Source organism: Camellia sinensis, chromosome 1 (assembly GCF_055761805.1).
Source record: "Camellia sinensis isolate YWXY chromosome 1, ASM5576180v1, whole genome shotgun sequence".
NCBI lineage: Eukaryota > Viridiplantae > Streptophyta > Magnoliopsida > Ericales > Theaceae > Camellia > Camellia sinensis.
In genome coordinates this window covers 242392930-242411217 of record NC_138961.1, presented here as the reverse complement: position 1 = coordinate 242411217, position 18288 = coordinate 242392930, and the positions used below count along the sequence as shown (strand labels likewise).

At 39.8% G+C, this 18288-nt stretch overlaps 1 protein-coding gene across 4 annotated transcripts; it reads right to left on the bottom strand.

Moving 5' to 3' along the window:
• Positions 1–3846: 3846 nt before the first annotated feature.
• On the bottom strand, positions 3847–10260 carry LOC114266879 (casein kinase 1-like protein HD16). Of its 4 annotated transcripts, XM_082899761.1 has the most exons (8): positions 10009–10260; positions 6171–6296; positions 5938–6029; positions 5776–5845; positions 5572–5627; positions 5418–5489; positions 4656–4832; positions 3847–4071 (listed from the first exon to the last, which is right to left on the bottom strand). In XM_082899761.1, coding segments are annotated over exons 1-8 (636 nt in total). In that variant the 5' UTR covers positions 10051–10260; the 3' UTR covers positions 3847–4070. The 4 variants fall into 4 exon arrangements, with proteins under 4 accessions (XP_082755887.1, XP_082755908.1, XP_082755890.1 ...); XM_082899782.1 differs by lacking the exon at positions 4656–4832; XM_082899764.1 differs by lacking the exon at positions 3847–4071 and having other exon boundaries at positions 4456–4829.
• Between the last annotated feature and the right edge of the window lie 8028 nt (positions 10261–18288).

The following is an 18288-nucleotide window of genomic DNA, read 5'->3' as shown; positions in this document are numbered from 1 at the left end:
TTTCTAATAGAGTTTTTGAAGGTGCATTATCAATAATACTGTAAATCCAAATTTTTTATTTAAAAATTATTCAAGAAACATCAATAGGTGCTTTGAATATACACAATCATTTTTTTTTGAATCATTATTCTTTAATAATACTCAACACTATTTATCATTTGACATTTGTCAATTTATCTTCTAAAAACTTGACCAAAAAAAAGTATTGGGTTCCATTATTTTAATTAATTAATATCAAATTGAACGCTACGCGTAAATGTAAATCACTTTTAGAAATATGATGTTAGATATAAAATCACAATGGAGTTATATTTTATACTATGATATGTGTTACAAAATAATAATATTAATTTTAATTTAAAATAAAATTTAAATTATTTATTTTAATAATCTTAGCCCTATCGTTTTATAAAATTATTATTTGAATATTTGTATATAATAAATTTAGTTAAATTATTTGATTATTTTGATCATTTTAGTTCTATTGTGCTATAAAAATGTAATTATTATATAATAATTTTATATGATATATGTTAAATTATAAAATAGTAAAATAAACACTTATTTTGATATTAAAAATAATAGTTAAATTAGAAAGAGAATTAGTAATATAAAATTAAAAGTTATTCGAATTATTTAATTTAATTTTTATTTTTATTTTTATTTAGAAAATAAAAACATGTAGAAATACAACTACACAAAATTTATTTAAAAGATTAAATATAAATATGTTATGATTGGATTAAGAAAAAAAAAACATAGATTAAAGAGAAAATTAGTCTAAGGTCCCTCTCTTATTTTTAATAATGGGAGAGGTCCACAATATTTTTTTTTTGTAGTCTAAGGTCCCTCCATATATCACACTCACTCTCTCTCTCTTTCTCTCTTTCTCTCTCTCTCTGTCTTTCTGTCTCTGTATCTCTCTCTCCTTCTCTCTCTCTCTCTCTCTCTCTTCAAACCCTCAATCTCTCTTCTTTTTTCTTTTCATCCATGGTGGGGAGATTAGGGTTTGGCTCGATGGCAACGATCGTCACCAACACTCCTGCTAAATCTTCTCACTGTTGTTTCGACCGATTCTATCTCCGTTCACATTGAAGTTGTTACAAAGAAGTTTCTAGAACTCTCTGGAGAACATATGGATCTTGCATCAACAATAGCAATGTGAACGACATGTTCACCCAGGCGCCTTTCTTCGAGAACAAATCTAGCTCCAGTGAAGTTGACACATCACAACCAACTCAAGTGTTTGAGAAAAAGTTTAAAAGACATGAAGAGCTTCTCAAGAAGTTCACTGAGGCTAGTGTGTACCCTAACTATTCAATTGTTATGAATTTTTAGTCTATGGTACTTTCTGTTTGCACCTATAGCACAAATAACTAGTTGGTAATACAAATAAACAATGATGAACAGCTGTGACAGTTGTAAAATACAAATCATAAAATGGGTAAGAATATATAAAGAAATGTGATTAGAATAAACAATGGTAATCAAACTCGACGATCTTCATGGTTAGTCCATTTTGTGTTGGCTTTTTAATCAATTTTTTCTGATTGAATCAAAACACAATTTTTTATGATTTGGTCAAAACACAGAGAAAATTGTGAGTAAATCAAATAAAACTAGTCCAAAATCAAAGAAATCTTAATTTTCCTTGGATTTTTCTGTGTTCTCTTTTAGAAAAATTTGTGTTTGATGTTATAATGCTTACATATCTCCAATACTAGATATTTACTTCATACATGAATGGAGAACTCTACAATTGTTCTAGAAATGTAACTTGAAATGTGTATGGAAACATGCATATTCATTTTCCACTCTTTGACTTCCATGTAGAATGCATGAATCAAGTTTAGCTTAAAAAAAAAGAAAATCTGGTGAGGTCTAGATTTAAAGCAAATAAGATTAATTGTTACTAAATAGGACTAGATTTGTGCAGACTTGATAGACAATTTGATAATCTATCATTGTTTTTGGTTTATAAAATTTTTATTTATTTATTGATGTTCTTAAAAACCCATCATTGAACCTTCTTCAGTTCAAGAAAAACATTAGCTCCATTTCATACAATCCATGAAAGCCTAGCTACATATGCTATAATAGAATCATATAACTTTCCCACAGTGGATATGCCAATTAATTCTTTTCACTATATACTATGATTCAATTTATAATTCTGCAGATTGTCTTCAAATTCAGAGAAATTTCAATTTTCTCTGGTTTGAATCAAAGAAATTCTGTATATGTAATTTTGTGAATTTTCTCTAGATGTGGTGGTGGAGAAGGAGGATGAGGAGAGTAGTCATCGTCGTCATCGACGGTATTGAGATCAATCAAACCACACATCTTTGTGGGGAAATTTTCTAAAAGAAAAGAAAATGTGGAATTGAAAAGAAATTGAGTAGAGGTTGAGATATGTTCATATATATAGATATAGATATAGTGTGGGCAAATCAGATTGAATTTTCTCTAGACTGTGTGAATTTTCTCTAGATATGAGAACTGTGTGGATTTTCTCTGGTTGTGATCATTGTTTGTAATTTTGTGAATTTTCTTTGGCTGTGATCACTGTGTGAATTTTCTTTATGCTCTCTCTTATATTCTCTTTTTTTTTTGGAACTACAACGATCTCTCAACAGGTTTGGCCCTTTTTATTTATTTATTTAATATATCATCTTGTATTTCTCTTTTTCAGTAGCAAATGGATTCCGGAAACGGTGGAAATATGCAATCTTCAAGTGGTGGAAATGAAGAGCATAATTCACGGACCGAGTCAATCTCTCATTTCTTGAACCACAATTTTGGCTTCATCTCTAACCACTCACAGCCACCTCCTCCACAACCACCACCACCTCTCTTCCACCGCCAACAACCCACTTTGTTTGATTCTCAAGCACACAATCTCAGGCCTTTTTTCTGGTTTGAACCCAAAGAAATTCTTGCGAAAACCAGATAAATTCTTTGGAAATCTAGAGAAAATTTCTAGATTGGAATCCAGAGAATTTCTTTAGATAGATGTTAAAAGACCTTAGACATTATAAAAATATTTGATGTCCTTTATACTATAAAATCCTAATTAAGCACATTCTATCTTATTTATTTATTTGCTTGTATATCGAAATAATTTTTTTTAAATATCATAATAATTAAATTAAAATATCAATTATATAAAAGAAACACTACTAAAATTTCATCTTTTTGCGACGGTAAAATGCCGTCGCTAATACTCCTAATGCCGTCGCAAAAACTTTTTTGCGACGGCAAATGACTTTTTACGACGGCAAGAGGGAGGTCGCAACTGGAGGCGTTGCAAAAGAGTTTTTGTGACGGCACAGTGCCGTCGCTAATATTTTGCAACGACATTTTAACCTTTTGCGACGGCACTTTACAGTCGCTAATAACGTTTGAAATTTCTTAACTTTTTGCGACGGCACTATTTTACCGTCGCTAAAAATGTTATTTGAGACGGCAAAAAATACCGTCGCTAATAGTCTTTTTTTTTTTTTGCAATGGCAAGAACACTATTTTTGCGACGGTGTGGTGCCCTCGCAAAAAGTATTAAAAATATGAAAATTTCTATTTTTTGCGACAGTGTACTGCCGTCGCAAAAAGTATTAAAATAATAATAATATTTTTGTTTTAAATAATAAAATTTCTATTTTTTGCGACAGTTTAGTGCTGTCACAAAAAGTAAAACTTGTAACAAAATCAATAAAAATATTAAAATTTTCCGTTTTTTACGACGGTGTAGTGCCGTCGCAAAAAAGAAAAAAATATCATGCGATAAAATTATTAAAAATATTAAAATTTTCCCATAATAATATAAAAATTCCTGTATAAAAATAACAATTTCTCCATAATAAAATATTATTCCATTCATAATTACACATCAACAAAATTATCCCACTACATAATGTTCCATAATACATATATAATGTTTAAATACATGATTTTGTTCATAATTCAAAATAACATAAACCAAAATTAAATGTTTTTCTCATCATTCTTCATAGATAACAAAAACAAAAGTTAGCCACATTCTCCACAGGCATGCATTCCACAAGAAGCACACTCCTACATGAGAAATATTTGAAAAATAAAAATAAAAATAATTAATGACAATATAATTATGTGTTAATATTTGACTGAAATTACTGTGTAAAAAATTTATGACACTTGCTACAGTACCAAACAGATACAGGCATTAAAAAAAATTCAAGATCATAATAAACAAAATAATAATTTGTAAATAAAATTTTCAATCAATAGACATTTACAAGACAAAAAGTATCAAAAAAAGATTTTATAAAAAAAACAAAAACAAAAACAAAAAACAAAAACAAAAAAAGATCAAAATATAATAAAAAATATGATATAAGCACTTTTTCCACATTGATCACTAATCTGACAAGATTTAAAAAAAAAAAAATTATTCTAATAAGGACCCTGTTTATTCAATTGGGATAAGAAGCGTAAAATTGAAGGCTACAATTGCAATAGGTGGAACAAAAGATGGTCAGTTGCATGTAAAAAATAATAGAAAGACTATGTACCAAAAAAAAGGGAAAAAACACCAAAACAGGACCAGACCCTCAAAATGAAAGTTGAAGAAGGAAAACAATTATATTCAAACAATGAAAACTCCTTCAGGTACTTACTACATAGTCAAACAAGGAACAGAATGATAACAACTAAACTGAACCAAAAGAGATGATTCCAAGGTCCCATAGCAGTTAGAGCGGGTACAGGGCCATCCATTATCAAAATACTCACAGTAAGCAATGCTCTCCAATCTCCTCTCATGCTCCTCAAGCAAATGAAAGCAGAGACAACTGCTATGAAACCCATTTTATAAGCAACAATGGTTAATTTACAATACACAAGATATTGAATGCACTAATTCAGATACATGAGAGTTTCAACTTAACCAAACACCAAACTCTCTCAGACTTTGATGTAGTTATGTACTATATGCACCATCACTATTACTGTAAATAATCAAAGAATATTTTTAACTTGAAGTGAACACCCTCTGGTTTTAATCGTACCATACCAGTTTAATCTGGTTATGTACTAAATAACACTCATCACTAACAACTAAGCAAAAATTGTGATCGGAAATATTCTCCCCTTCCATCTCTAGTTGGGAAGTTTCTCAATTGACTTCTTGGAACCAACTATGCATTGACTCTTACATTAGTTAAACAGAATGTCAAAACATTCGTGTTGGATTTGTCATGCAAGTGAGACTATTTTGTATACATATATATATATATATATATATATTGCAGATGAGACTTATGCAAAAACTAACTTGTAGTGCCTATACCATCAATCACCAAATAAAATTAACTATGAGCATGCTCAGAATACATGTGCATATATACATATGAGAGAGAAAGAGAGAGAGAGTGAGGTACCCCTTAAAGTAAAGCTGCTGTAAGATTGATATTGCCTCCAGTACTATACAAGAAACCATCTCTTCAGATAGCCTGTGCAAAAAGCAAACACAATAAGAAATGGAAACAAATATTAACATATGAACAATTAAAACGAAGGATACTATCTTCTTACATCTGGTTATTAGTGTTCCAAACATCCCACAAACTTGGGCCTAGCATATCCATGACCTGGCTTTCACAAAACCCAATATAATAAGCACAATGATAGTATGAATGATTTTCACAATGTCAGCAGTGAAAATTAAAATAAAAAAGAACAAGAAACAGTTTCAAAATGAAATCATAGACTTGCGAAAGAAAATAAAGGAAAACTCACAAGAATATAATAGTTTCCTAGGCGACCTTTGTAATGGACCAAAGGAATTCCATAACAACCATTAAGAGTGCTTCATGAAGAAACCAACAATAAAGAATAAGACTTTGAAACCAGTCATTTATAATTTGTAAGGGAAGCGAAATGGAGTTCAATCAACCTTACCAATGAAATCTTGCATACCTGTAAACTTGCCACTCATAAGGCGGGTTATAACTGCATCCTTTATTATTTCGATGCTCAAATTTCAAAGCAACCTATTGACACCACCCCCCATTCAAAAAAATAAATAAATAAATAAATAAATAAGGGACACATTCATAACCATCGGAATAAATTTCAAAGAAATTTTACAGAGATCTAGCGGAGCCATGAGAACAAATTCACAAACCATATACCTCAACAGCATCAGGGCCAGTGTGCCCTGATCCACCGGTCACCTGTCTTCCAACATAAACTTGCCCAAAGCCCCCTTTGCCCAGCTTTCTATCTAACTTGTAAAGAGGGGAACTGCCAAGTTGTACCTGAATGAAATTGAAACAATCAAAACAAAATAAGATAGCGAATCCTCTAAAATTTGATTACCAAAGAGCAACAGAAGTTGATGAAAACTAGTAAGTGACTGAACCCACTGGTTTAATCAGTTTTCTAAATCTTGTCTAAGTCATTTTTCAAAGAAGAAAAAATCATAATTAGTTAGATCTGTCATTGATGCAACCTAACCTCATGAGTGTTAAAATTCAATGTATTATTGATTGATATCTGATTGATTTTTATCTGTATATTACAATTCCTATATATAGAGGAGAAGATGGTAGTAGGTGAAGGTGGTAGTGGAGGTGGTAGGTGGAGTGGGTGGTAGTGGAGGTGGTAGGTGGAGTGGGTGGTGTGGTAATTTACACAATTTACATTAACAGCCCCCCTCAAACTCAAGGAGGATAGGCACTAGCCAACTTGAGTTTGGAGAGAGTAACAAAACAGAAAAATAAAATAAAACAGGATAGGAGACACGGTATGGTCGTGTCAGACCGATGTAGCTGAACAGTTTACGAGGTCATGTCGGACCGATGTAGCAGGACAGTTTACGAGGTCATGTCGGACCGATGTAGCAGACAGTTTACGGGGTCATGTCGGACCGTTGTAACAGACACTGTGTGGTCGTGTCAGACCGATGTAGAAGACAGTTTATGGGGTCATGTCGGACCGTTGTAGCAGACAGTTTACGGGGTCATGTCGGACCGTTGTAGAAGACAGTTTACGGGGTCATGTCGGACCGATGTAGCAGCTGACCGGAATCAATGTCGAGACAGTTTATGGGGTCATGTCGGACCGTTGTAGAAGACAGTTTACGGGGTCATGTCGGACCGTTGTAGCAGACACTGTGTGGTCGTGTCAGACCGATGTAGAAGACAGTTTATGGGGTCATGTCGGACCGTTGTAGAAGACAGTTTATGAGGTCATGTCGGACCGGTGTAGCAGGACAGTTTACGGGGTCATGTCGGACCGGTGTAGAAGACAGTTTACGGGGTCATGTCGGACCGTTGTAGAAGACAGTTTATGGGGTCATGTCGGACCGTTGTAGCAGGTTGTGGTGGTGTACCAAGGGGGCGACTTAGGGAGTGCGCCATGAGTGACTTATACATGATACTGTGTATAACCCCCCCTCAAACTCAAATAGGTGTAAAGATAGAAACCTATTTGAGGTTGAAACAAAGGGATTGATAAAGTTGACCGGTGTAGAAGACACTGTATGAGTGTGTATATAGGCTGCCCAAAAAATATATATGGATGTAGATATCGAGCCCTCAAAAGTCGTGCCCTCAAAAGGTGTACCCAATCTGTCAAAAGGCGTGCCATCAAAAGGCGTGCCCGAGTCATCAAAAGGCGTGCCAGATATGATGGCGAGGCACGTGAGTGCCTGGGCTGGCGTGCCCGTTTGTCTGGCGTCAGAGGCGCGCGATGCGCGTGGCTGCCGCGGCTATTTAATCAAGACAGAGCCTGAGGCCGAGGCAGAAGCAAAAAACCTGCGAAATCCTCTGTAAAACTCTTCGTTGTGTTGAGAGAGAGAAGCGGTAACACTGTTGTGCTGAGAGAGAGAGTCTGTAACACTCTGTTGCGAGAGAAAAATGGCTTCGTCGTCCCGTAGTCTGCTGACTCTCTTTCCTGACCTCAACGAGTCAACAAGAGAGATAACGGGTGCGGTGGCCAATGAACCTCAACCAAACACTGCCGGTTTTGCGCCGTTGAACTTTCCGATGCGGTCGGTGGAGCAAAAAATGGCTGTGCAGTCGGATGTGGAGGCCAATCAGTATACTCTGAAGGCATGTGTGGAAAGCATGACGGCGGTCACAAATTTGTCGAACCGGCTGCAGAGTAGAACAAATGAGGTGCAGCATGTAAACTCCCAGCTGGCTCTGCTCCAACGCATGTATAAGGATGCGCGAGCAGAGATTAGCGTGCTAAGGGCAGAAAACAAGGAGCTGAAGCGGAAGGCCACCGTGATGTTCCGATTTGGAGGGCCGCCATATGCGGCAGTGTAGGAGTATGGGGGAGTGAACGTGCACGGTGGCGTGGAAAACACGGAGGCAGCACCGTCAAGGGCCGCGCAGGACGGAGGCAAGAAGAAGAGACCGGCGGCAGAGTAGAGACGAAAAATCCCACTGTTCCAATTTGTGTTTTTTTTTTTTTTTTTTTTTTTTTTTTTTTTTTTTTTGAAGTGGTGTAAAATGATGATCGGGGTGAGCCCCGACATGAATAAAATAAGTTGGTGTGCAGTTGGTCTTCTGCCTCTCTTTTTTTTTTTTTTGGCAAAGAAATAATAATGAAAAAAAAAATGAAAAATACAGTGAAAGAAAAATAAAAAAAAGAAAGAAATAATAAAAAGAGAATCACGTGGGTTGCTTGTAATGGAATCAGAGAAATGATAAAAGTGGGTTTAGTGGATAGAAAAAGGGAGGAGAGAGAGAGGGAGTGGATGGAATTAAAAAATAAAAAATAAAGAAAAGTAATGCTATCAGAAAGGGCATGTGCAAAGTTGTGTCGTGGGCTTTGCAAAAAGTGTGGTTTATAATAAAAAAATAAAGTGTGGTTTTAAAGTAAGGGTTGGTGGGTTGATTAAAAAAAAAGAAAGTGAGTGAGAGATATTCGAAAAAGGTTATGGTGGTCATGGCTCACATTTAGGAGCTCCGTTGCTGCTGCATCTTTCATGGAGTTGAAACTTCGCGATGTTAAATTCTTCTGCTGCGGAGACGGAGATCTCGTTAGCTGTCGCTGCGGCTTCTTGGCGGATGAATCTGACCATCTGCTGGATCTGCTTGGAGACATCTGCGTCGTTCATTTTTGGAACTGAGTTTAGAGATCGGATCTGATCGGAGACAAGGCGGCGATGGTGGAGGAGAGTCTCGGGCTCGCCGGAGGCGAAGGCTTTGCGGACGAAGGGGCCTAAGTCTTCGCCGTTGCAGATGGAGGCGGAGAGGTTGGCGATGAGGCCAGAGAATTTGATGTTGCAATCGACGGCCAAGATCTTGGTGTCGCCGCCGATGTAAGATAACTGGTTGTCGTGAGGTCTAGGGTGGATTTTGCCCCCGAAACTGCACATGAACTTGGCTATGTAGGTGCCTGCCGCAGGTGGCGGTTGGTCTTCCCACGGCTGCGTGGTGTCGAAATCGATGTCACGCGACGGAGGAGAGGCGTCGCCGGAGTCAGGGTAAGAGGAAGCGTATGAGTAATTTTCCGTCGGCGCAATATAGCAACGATTGAAACGACAGAGATTTTCGGATGAGCGTTATTCCATACAGAGAGAGAGAGAGAGATTTGGTTGAGGGAGAGAGCCGTGGGCCTTGGTGATCGATGGCTCAGTTATGGGATTTGTGGCAGCGGATGGAAGGTATGTGTAGAGGTCCGGCGGGCGGCTAAGGCGAGGCTGCCGCCCGCCTGTGAAGCAGAATTACTAGCTTCTCAACCTTGCTCTGATACCATGTTAAAATTCAATGTATTATTGATTGATATCTGATTGATTTTTATCTGTATATTACAATTCCTATATATAGAGGAGAAGATGGTAGTAGGTGAAGGTGGTAGTGGAGGTGGTAGGTGGAGTGGGTGGTGTGGTAATTTACACAATTTACATTAACATGAGAATTTTATTGAAGAAACAGCAGGCAAATAGATATGCTGATCTCTTTCCATATAATATGAGGGATAGAAGAAATAGAGAAAATAATCTTGAGGGGATACTTGGGAGTGTTGAGAATCCTCAAAACAAATAAGAAATCCCATACTTTATATGATATCAGATTCCAAATAAATAGATACGCTGCTGCTGCTCCGACGCTGCTCCTCCTCCGACGACGACGCTGCTCCGACACTGCACCTCCGCCGCTCGTCGTCGATCGAGAGAGAGAGAGAGAGAGAGAGAGAGGGGTAAGAAGAGATTAGGGATTTTTGGGTTTGAGATTGGGGATTTTTTGTTTTGGGGGGGAGAGGGAATGGGAATAGGCAAAAAAAAGGGGGGAAGGGAGCAGGAATGAGAGAAAAAAAAAGGGGGCGGGAATAAAAAATAAAAAAATAAAATTTTTTTTGAGTCACAAATGAAATTTAAATAGCAAAATAACGTCGTTTAACTTCTTTCTTTTTTTTTTTTTTTTTTTTTTTTTTTTTACGGGGGTTGCCTTTGTCAAAAAAATTTATTTTTTGTTAAAATATATATTTTTTTGTAGTTAATGAATTTTTTAAAAAAAATTTCTTTTTTTTTTAGTTACTAAGATTGAAAATTTATTTGTTTCATTTTTATTTTAATGAAAAAAAATATTATTATTTTTTATTTGGTAGAAGTAGGGGTAATATTTTAATGAAAAATATTTTTCACTAAAATAAAAGTTAATTTTCTGTAGTCAATGAAAAATATTTTTCTGCGGCCTATTTTTTTTTGTTACTAAAAATCATGAACTAATTTTTTGTTGTAGAGGAAAGGGAGCGGCAATAGTGGTGACGGTAGTGGATAAGAGATGATGGTGATGGTGATGGTGATGGCGAAAGAGATTAGCGGTGAAGTTGTGGTAGTGGTAGTGTAAATGGAGTGACAGGGGTGAAAGAGAGGTAATGGTAGTAGTAGTGGCAGTAGTGGTAGTGGTAGTAGTGGAGTAGTGGCGATGGTAGTAATAATGGTAGTCGTAGAGGTGAAGTGGCGACAACGGAAGTAGTGGTGGTGGTGGAATGGCATTTGCAGTAGTGGTGAAGGTAGTAGAGGAGATGGGTGGTGAGAGAGAGAAATGAGTGAGAGACAGATGGAGGAGAGAGAGGAGAGAGAGAGAGAGACAGAGTGATGAACGAGAGAGAGACAAAGTGGTCGCTAAAAGTGCATTTTCTTGTAGTGGATCGATAAATCGAGATGAAGCTCAGTAAATAGAGAAGACGTGAGTGAGAGAATGAGCAACGCAAACACAGTGGGAGAGAGAGAGAGAGAGAGAAAGAGATAGAGAGTGAGAGACATAAAAGAGACATAGAGAGAAGAGAGATGGACGAGAGAGACAGAGAGAGATAGAGAGAAGAGAGATGAGCGAGAGAGACATAAAGAGAAGAGAGATGAGCGAGAGAGACATAAAGAGAAGAGAGAAAGATAGAGAGAAGAGAGATGAGCGAGAGAGACAGAGAAAGATGAGAGATGAGAGAGATAGAGAGAAGTGAGATGAGCGAAAGAGACAGAGAGAGAAAAGAGATGAGAGAATAGATAGATAAGTGAGAGACACAGAGAGAGAGAGAGACAGATAGACAGAGAGAGAAGAGTGATGAGTGAGAGAAAGAAAGAGAAGAGAGAAAAGAAGATGAAAAAATGGATGAAAAGATATATATATAGAGAGAGAAAGAGCAAAAAGAGATAAACGAGAGAGAGACAGAGAGAGATGAATGAGAGAGCGAGAGAGATAAAAGAAAAGAGAGAGAAGAGAGATAGAGAGAGAAGAGAGATGAGAGAGATAAATAGAAGAAAGATGGACGAAAGACACAGAGAGAGAGAGAGAAAGAGAGAGAGAGAGACAGACAGAGAAGAGTGATGAGTGATGAGTGAGAGAGAGACAAAGACATAGAGAGAAAGAAAGAGACAGATAGACAAAGAAGAGTGATGAGTAAGAGAGAGAGAGATAAGAAAGACAGAGACAGAGACACATAGAGAAAGGGAGAGACAGACAGACAGAGAAGAGTTATGAGTGAGAGAGAGAAAGAGAAGAGAGACAGAGACAGAGACAGAGAGGTAGAAAGAAAAATGGATGAAAAAAGAAATGTTCAAAAGAGTAAGACGACGTCGTTTTTATTTTTTTTTGTAATAGAAAATACCGTTGCATTTATTTAAACCATTTTATGACTATATATATATGAAGCTGTCTCAAAGCCACAATATATATATATATATATATATTTTAAACTTTTTTTTTTTTGCAACGATACGTATTACAATCGCAAATTTTTTTTTTTTGCAACTACAGCTGGTACCGTCGCAAATACTCTATTTTTTTTTTTGCGACAACAATTTCTGCCGTCGCAAATACTCTATTTTTTGCGACAGCAAGTTGTGCCGTCTCAAAAAATCACATTTTTTGGCGACGGCAAGTTGTGCTGTCTGAAAAAGTCACATTTTTTGAGACGGTAAGGCCGTTGCAAAAAGTTCCATCTCATAAGCCCACTTTTCTTGTAGTTAAATTTGATAACGACAAAACTAAATAGAAAAATATATGGAAAATAAGTATTTTTCAATTAGAGTTCATATAAAATTGGTTATTATAATTGAAATTGAGTTTGTGTATAACTTTATATGTAAATAAATAGGGCATGCTGATATAGCTTTTTTTTTTTAGAAAAAACAAGCCTTTAAAATGTGTCATTTAAGCATAACAAAAATATTACTTTAAATAATATTGTTGGGCACGTGCATTGCCCATGGCACGTGATTTTTATCAATTATTAATACTGTAATTATGCGCGTCTCTTAAATTAATATATAATATGTATACAAAATATAAAGACTTATATGAATAAATTGATCTTAACCAAAATATAACTAAGTAAGAAATGAATAAATACTCGGTTGAAAAATTTAAATGATAAATGAGAAATTTTATAAATATAAAATTTATGCATGAGGTACATTGTTTTTCTTGAACTTGACAACAAATAGGACAATTCTTGCTTCAACTCGTCTAACTTTGCTTGGATAGCATGTTGTAATAGATTTTCTATAGTTTTTGTTTCACCACCTTCTTATTTTTCTTCTTACTCACCATTATAACTCATTGTAATAAAAATATTTTAATGAGTAAGAGTTTGAAGCGATATCATATTGTTATGAATTTCAAAATTTATTTTTTCTCAATAATGTGATTTTTTCTGTGAGGGAAAAAAAGTACAATTATTGTCATGTTTGATGTGTTTTGCAAAATATTAACTTGTTATTGAAACAGTTTGTTGTGGACACATATTTGTTTGACATGTATGTATATATGTATTGAATATAAGTTGATAAGAGCAATATACAATTCTGCAGTTTTTTCCTAACAAATATAACTATATTACTAAAGCGATGTTAGAAAATTAAAGTATCTGATGGTAATATAGTATTACAGATTGACAATATATGAATACAATAACATATATAAATTTATATTTATATATTGAGAGGGAGATTTATGAGCTGAAGTGGGCCGTGGTAAAGGCCGGGCAAATTGTGGGCCGAACACAATTGGACCGTGGTAGCTTGGGCCTGTCCGGAATGGTTTTTGCTTGGTTAAGGCACAGGGCATGTGGGACCGAGCTACTTGGCTTGTTGTTGCGGAAGCCGGTCTACTGGGAGTTCAGCCGAGATGTCTGCCTGTCTTCATGGGTTTCACGATATATGCGTTAGCTCGGCAGGAAGACCGACGGCTAACCGGCTCGACCTACCTCAAGCTCAGCTTGCCGGAATACAGCCGAGTTCGATTGTACAGGAGCTCGGCGAATGGTTCATTAAGGTATGCCAGCGCGGTCAGGAGAAACCGAGGAGGTTCCGCTGGTCTTCCGAGCTCTGCCGAGGTATCCTAACAGTTTGGTTAGGTGGTGATTGCTAGATTTGTGCTGACAGATGGGATAGCAGCACCACGTGTCGAGAGACTAATGGGAGTAGATTTGGGACGCAGAAGGTATATAAGCGAGTCTGCGCCCCCCATGCCTGGGACAGATGACATTTTGGTGAGATAAACATTAAACACAACTTAGTCCTCTCTCTCTCTTTATCCCTGTGTGTGTGTCTAACTTGATCGTCGGAGGGGTTTTCCAGCCACACACCGCCGGGTAGCTCACCGCCGTTGTGCTTCCAGGTCGATCGGACAGACAGGAGCTTGGAAGAAAGGAGTGTGGGCTTGCCTGAATATTTGCTCCCCGCACAATTGGCGCCGTCTGTGGGAACTTTGAAAGACAAAACCTTGTCTTCCAGGCTCGTCTGATCGCCATCCATGGTGAACAACGATGAGATTCCGTTGTCTGCCATCGACGGAGTTACCCCGGAGTTAGGCAGGCGGAGAGAAGGACATCCCGCCATTCCTCTTATGGTGGACCTGAAAACTTCTCCAGGAGGACATTCAAGAGACGCGCGGGATAAGCGTGGAAGAAGTTTTGGACATTCACGGAGTCCAGACGGTCACTGACGGCGGAGAGAATCGCACGCCAAGCGACTAGAACACAAGCTAAGGGACCAAGACACCGTCATCCGGAGAATGGCGGCGGAGATGGAGGATCTTAAGCGACATGTCAAAAGGAAGGGTGTAGCAGGAGTGGGAGACCACAGTGAGCGCACCCAACCCCGCCGTTCATGCAGTCAGAGCCAGCGACATACTCCGTCCATCTCAATCACCAGAAGTTATAAGGTTGGAGATTCCGACGCGCATGTAGAGAAATCCAGCGCGCAAGACAGCACCTATCAACCCTCACGTCCGGCGACGACGTCGAGGTATTCTTATTTCGCTCGTTTAGAGGATTTGCAGGTAGTCTTGAAGGAATGGGCTTGCCGGCGGGAGGCTCAGAGAGTGTCGGCGTTCCAGCGGCTATCCTATGGGGTTCACGCCAGTGAAGAGGTCGGAATGCCTTCACCTCGCCTAGCTACGCCTCTCCTTCTAGACACAGACTTAGCAAGGCTGAGCGTCACCCTTTTCTCTATGGAGATAGAAACAACACCGCTTCCCGCGGGCTTCCCCCAACCTAAGTTCACGCTCTACGACGAAAAAACCGATCCCTATATGCATGTAAGCCACTTCTTACAGGTCATGGCCAGACATAGGTGGAATGACGCTCTTATGTGCCTTATCTTCCCGTCAAGTTTGGGCGAGCTGGGCTTGAAATGGTTTGAGAGGCTGCCGAAGGGGAGCATAGAAAGGTGGCAACAGTTGGCCGAAGCCTTTGTGACGCGCTTCAAAACCAACACCAAAACGCCAAAGGAAGTTGACCACCTTCTCAGTGTCAAGATGGAGCCGAGCGACACACTGAAGGCATACAACTCCAGATATTGGGAAACCTTTAACGAGATCTTGGATTGCCCAGTCAACCTGGCAATCACCCAATACAAGCGCGGTCTCCCGGTCGGACATAGGCTGAGGGACTCGCTTACAATGAACCAGCCGCCATCCATGGGGCAACTAATGCAGCGAATCAATGAGCACATCCGAGTAGAGGATGATGCAGCGGCGTCCACCGCGAAGAGAACCCTGGTGGCAACAGACAAAAAGGCCTTACAAGATAACCGGTCTGGCGGGTAAGGGGGCATACCATTTAGAAGATTTGGATGGCAAAGGTGTACCCCGGCCATGGAATGCGGCTAACCTCAAACTATTATATTCTTATCGTTCTTAAGTAATTTTTTTGAGGAAGAACTTGTTTCCCCCACACTTCTGAATGTGGTACTCTTTTTGTCAATGTAATAGAAGTGAATTACTTTTGCTTAAGAACTTTTCTGATTCAGCCAAGATGATTTACTCCGGCCAAATGAGTTGATGATTTGCTCAACTCTGAAGTTTCAGCTGAGATGATTTACTCCGGCCAAATGAGTTGATGATTTGCTCAACTCTGAAGTTTTAGCGGAGATGATTTACTCCGGCCAAATGAGTTGATGATTTGCTCAACTCTGAAGATTCAGCCGAGATGATTTACTCCGGTCAAATGAGTTGATGATTTGCTCAACTCTGAAGTTTTAACCGAGATGATTTACTCCGGCCAAATGAGTTAATGATTTGCTCAATTCTGAAGTTTCAGCCGAGATGATTTACTCCGACCAAATGAGTTGATGATTTGCTCAACTCTGAAGTTCCAGTCGAGATGATGTACTCCGGCGAAATGAGTTGATGATTTGCTCAACTCTGAAGTTCCAGTCGAGATGATGTACTCCGGCGAAATGAGTTGATGATTTGCTCAACTCTGAAGTTCCAGCCGAGATGATTTACTCCGGCCAAACGAGTTGATGATTTGCTCAACTCTGAAGTTCCAGCCGAGATGATGTACTCCGACGAAATGAGTTGATGATTTGCTCAACTCTGAAGTTCTAGCTGAGATGATGTACTCCGGCGAAATAAGTTGATGATTTTCTCAATTCTGAAGTTTCAGCCGAGATGATTTACTCCGGCCAAATGAGTTGATGATTTGCTCAACCCTGAAGTTTCAGCAAAGGTGGTTTACTCCGGCAAAAGGAGTTGATGTTTTGCTCAACTTAAGGCTCTAGCCGAGATGCTTTATCCCAGCAGGAAGCTCAGAGGATGGCAGTGCGAACAACCGTGGAAAAGATCTAGGGAGTTTGGTTTTGGAAGACGTCAGTCAAAAGGCCGAGGAAAAGGGGCAATTGACAATCATTTTGGTGGAAAGACCAGAGTTCCTTGCCGAGCTGATCTTGTTCGCTAAGAAGGAAGTCGCGGAGCGGACCTTGCTCGCCTTCTTTGGAGTTCCTTGCCGAGCTGATCTTGCTCGCCAAGAAGGAAGTCGCGGAGCGGACCTTGCTCGCCTTCCTTGGAGTTCCTTGTCGAGCTGATCTTGCTCTCCAAGAAGGAAGTCGCGGAGCGGACCTTGCTCGCCTTCCTTGGAGTTCCTTGCCGAGCTGATCTTGCTCGCCAAGAAGGAAGTCGCAGAGCGGACCTTGCTCGCCTTCCTTGGAGTTCCTTGCCGAGTTGATCTTGCTCGCCAAGAAGGAAGTCGCGGAGCGGACTTTGCTCGCCTTCCTTGGAGTTCCTTGCCAAGCTGTTCTTGCTCGCCAAGAAGGAAGTCGCGGAGCGGACCTTGCTCGTCTTCTTTGTAGTTCCTTGCCGAGCTGATCTTGCTCGCCAAGAAGGAAGTCGCGGAGCGGACCTTGCTCGCCTTCTTTGTAGTTCCTTGCCGAGCTGATCTTGTTTGCCAAGATGGAAGTCGCGAAGCGGACCTTGCTCGCCTTCCTTGGAGTTCCTTGCCGAGCTGACCTTGCTCGCCAAGAAGGAAGTCGCGGAGCGAACCTTGCTCACCTTCCTTGGAGTTCCTTGCCGAGCTGATCTTGCTCGCCAAGAAGGAAGTCACGGAGTGGACCTTGCTCGCCTTCCTTGGAGTTCCTTGCTGAGCTGTTCTTGCTCGCCAAGAAGGAAGTAGCGGAGTGGACCTTGTTCGCCTTCTTTGTAGTTCCTTGCCGAGTTGATCTTGCTCGCCAAGAAGGAAGTCACGGAGTGGACCTTGCTCGCCTTCTTTGTAGTTCCTTGCCGAGCTGATCTTGCTCGCCAAGAAGGAAGTCGTGGAGCAGACCTTGCTCGCCTTCTTTGTAGTTCCTTGCCGAGCTGATTTTGCTCGCCAGGAAGGCAAGTTGAGGCTTCAGCCAAACAAGCCAAAAAACCGAGCAAGAGGAAGAGCGCGGTTGATGCCTTGCAAACTAAGGACCGAGGAAGAGTTTACCCCGGTCAGATCATGTAATCCCAGTCACGCTTGCGTGGACGAAATTAAGGGGCAATTGAGAGGGAGATTTATGAGCTGATGTGGGCCGTGGTAAAGGCCGGGAAAATTGTGGGCCGAACACAATTGGGCCGTGGTAGCTTGGGCCTGTCCGGAACGGTTTTTGCTTGGTTAAGGCACAGGGCATATGGGACCGAGCTACTTGGCTTGTTGTTGCGGAAGTCGGTCTATTGGGAGTTCGGTCGAGATGTCTGCCTGTCTCCATGGGTTTCACGATTTATGCGTTAGCTCGGCAGGAAGACCGACGGCTAACCGGCTCGACCTACCTCGAGCTCAACTTGCCGGAATGCAGCCGAGTTCGATTGTACAGGAGCTCGGTGAATGGTTCATTAAGCTATGCCGCGCAGCGTGGTCAGGAGAAACCGAGGAGGTTCCGCCGGTCTTCCGAGCTCTGCCGAGGTATCCTAACAGTTTGGTTAGGTAGTGATTGCTGGATTTGTGCTAACAGATGGGATAGCAGCACCACGTGTCGAGAGACTAATGGGAGTAGATTTGGGACGCAGAAGGTATATAAGCGAGTCTGCGCCCCCCATGCCTGGGACAGAT

Bases quoted from the DNA above. Each gene is read 5' to 3' on its own strand.
- LOC114266879 (XM_082899761.1), bottom strand. From the start codon at position 10,050: ATGGGATTTCTTATTTGTTTTGAGGATTCTCAACACTCCCAA. The intron at 5,628-5,775 runs GTGAGTTTTCCT...TGTGAAAGCCAG, and splicing joins TAGGAAACTATTATATTCTT to GTCATGGATATGCTAGGCCC. The intron at 4,833-5,417 runs GTACCTCACTCT...TGGGTTTCATAG, and splicing joins CAGCAGCTTTACTTTAAGGG to CAGTTGTCTCTGCTTTCATT.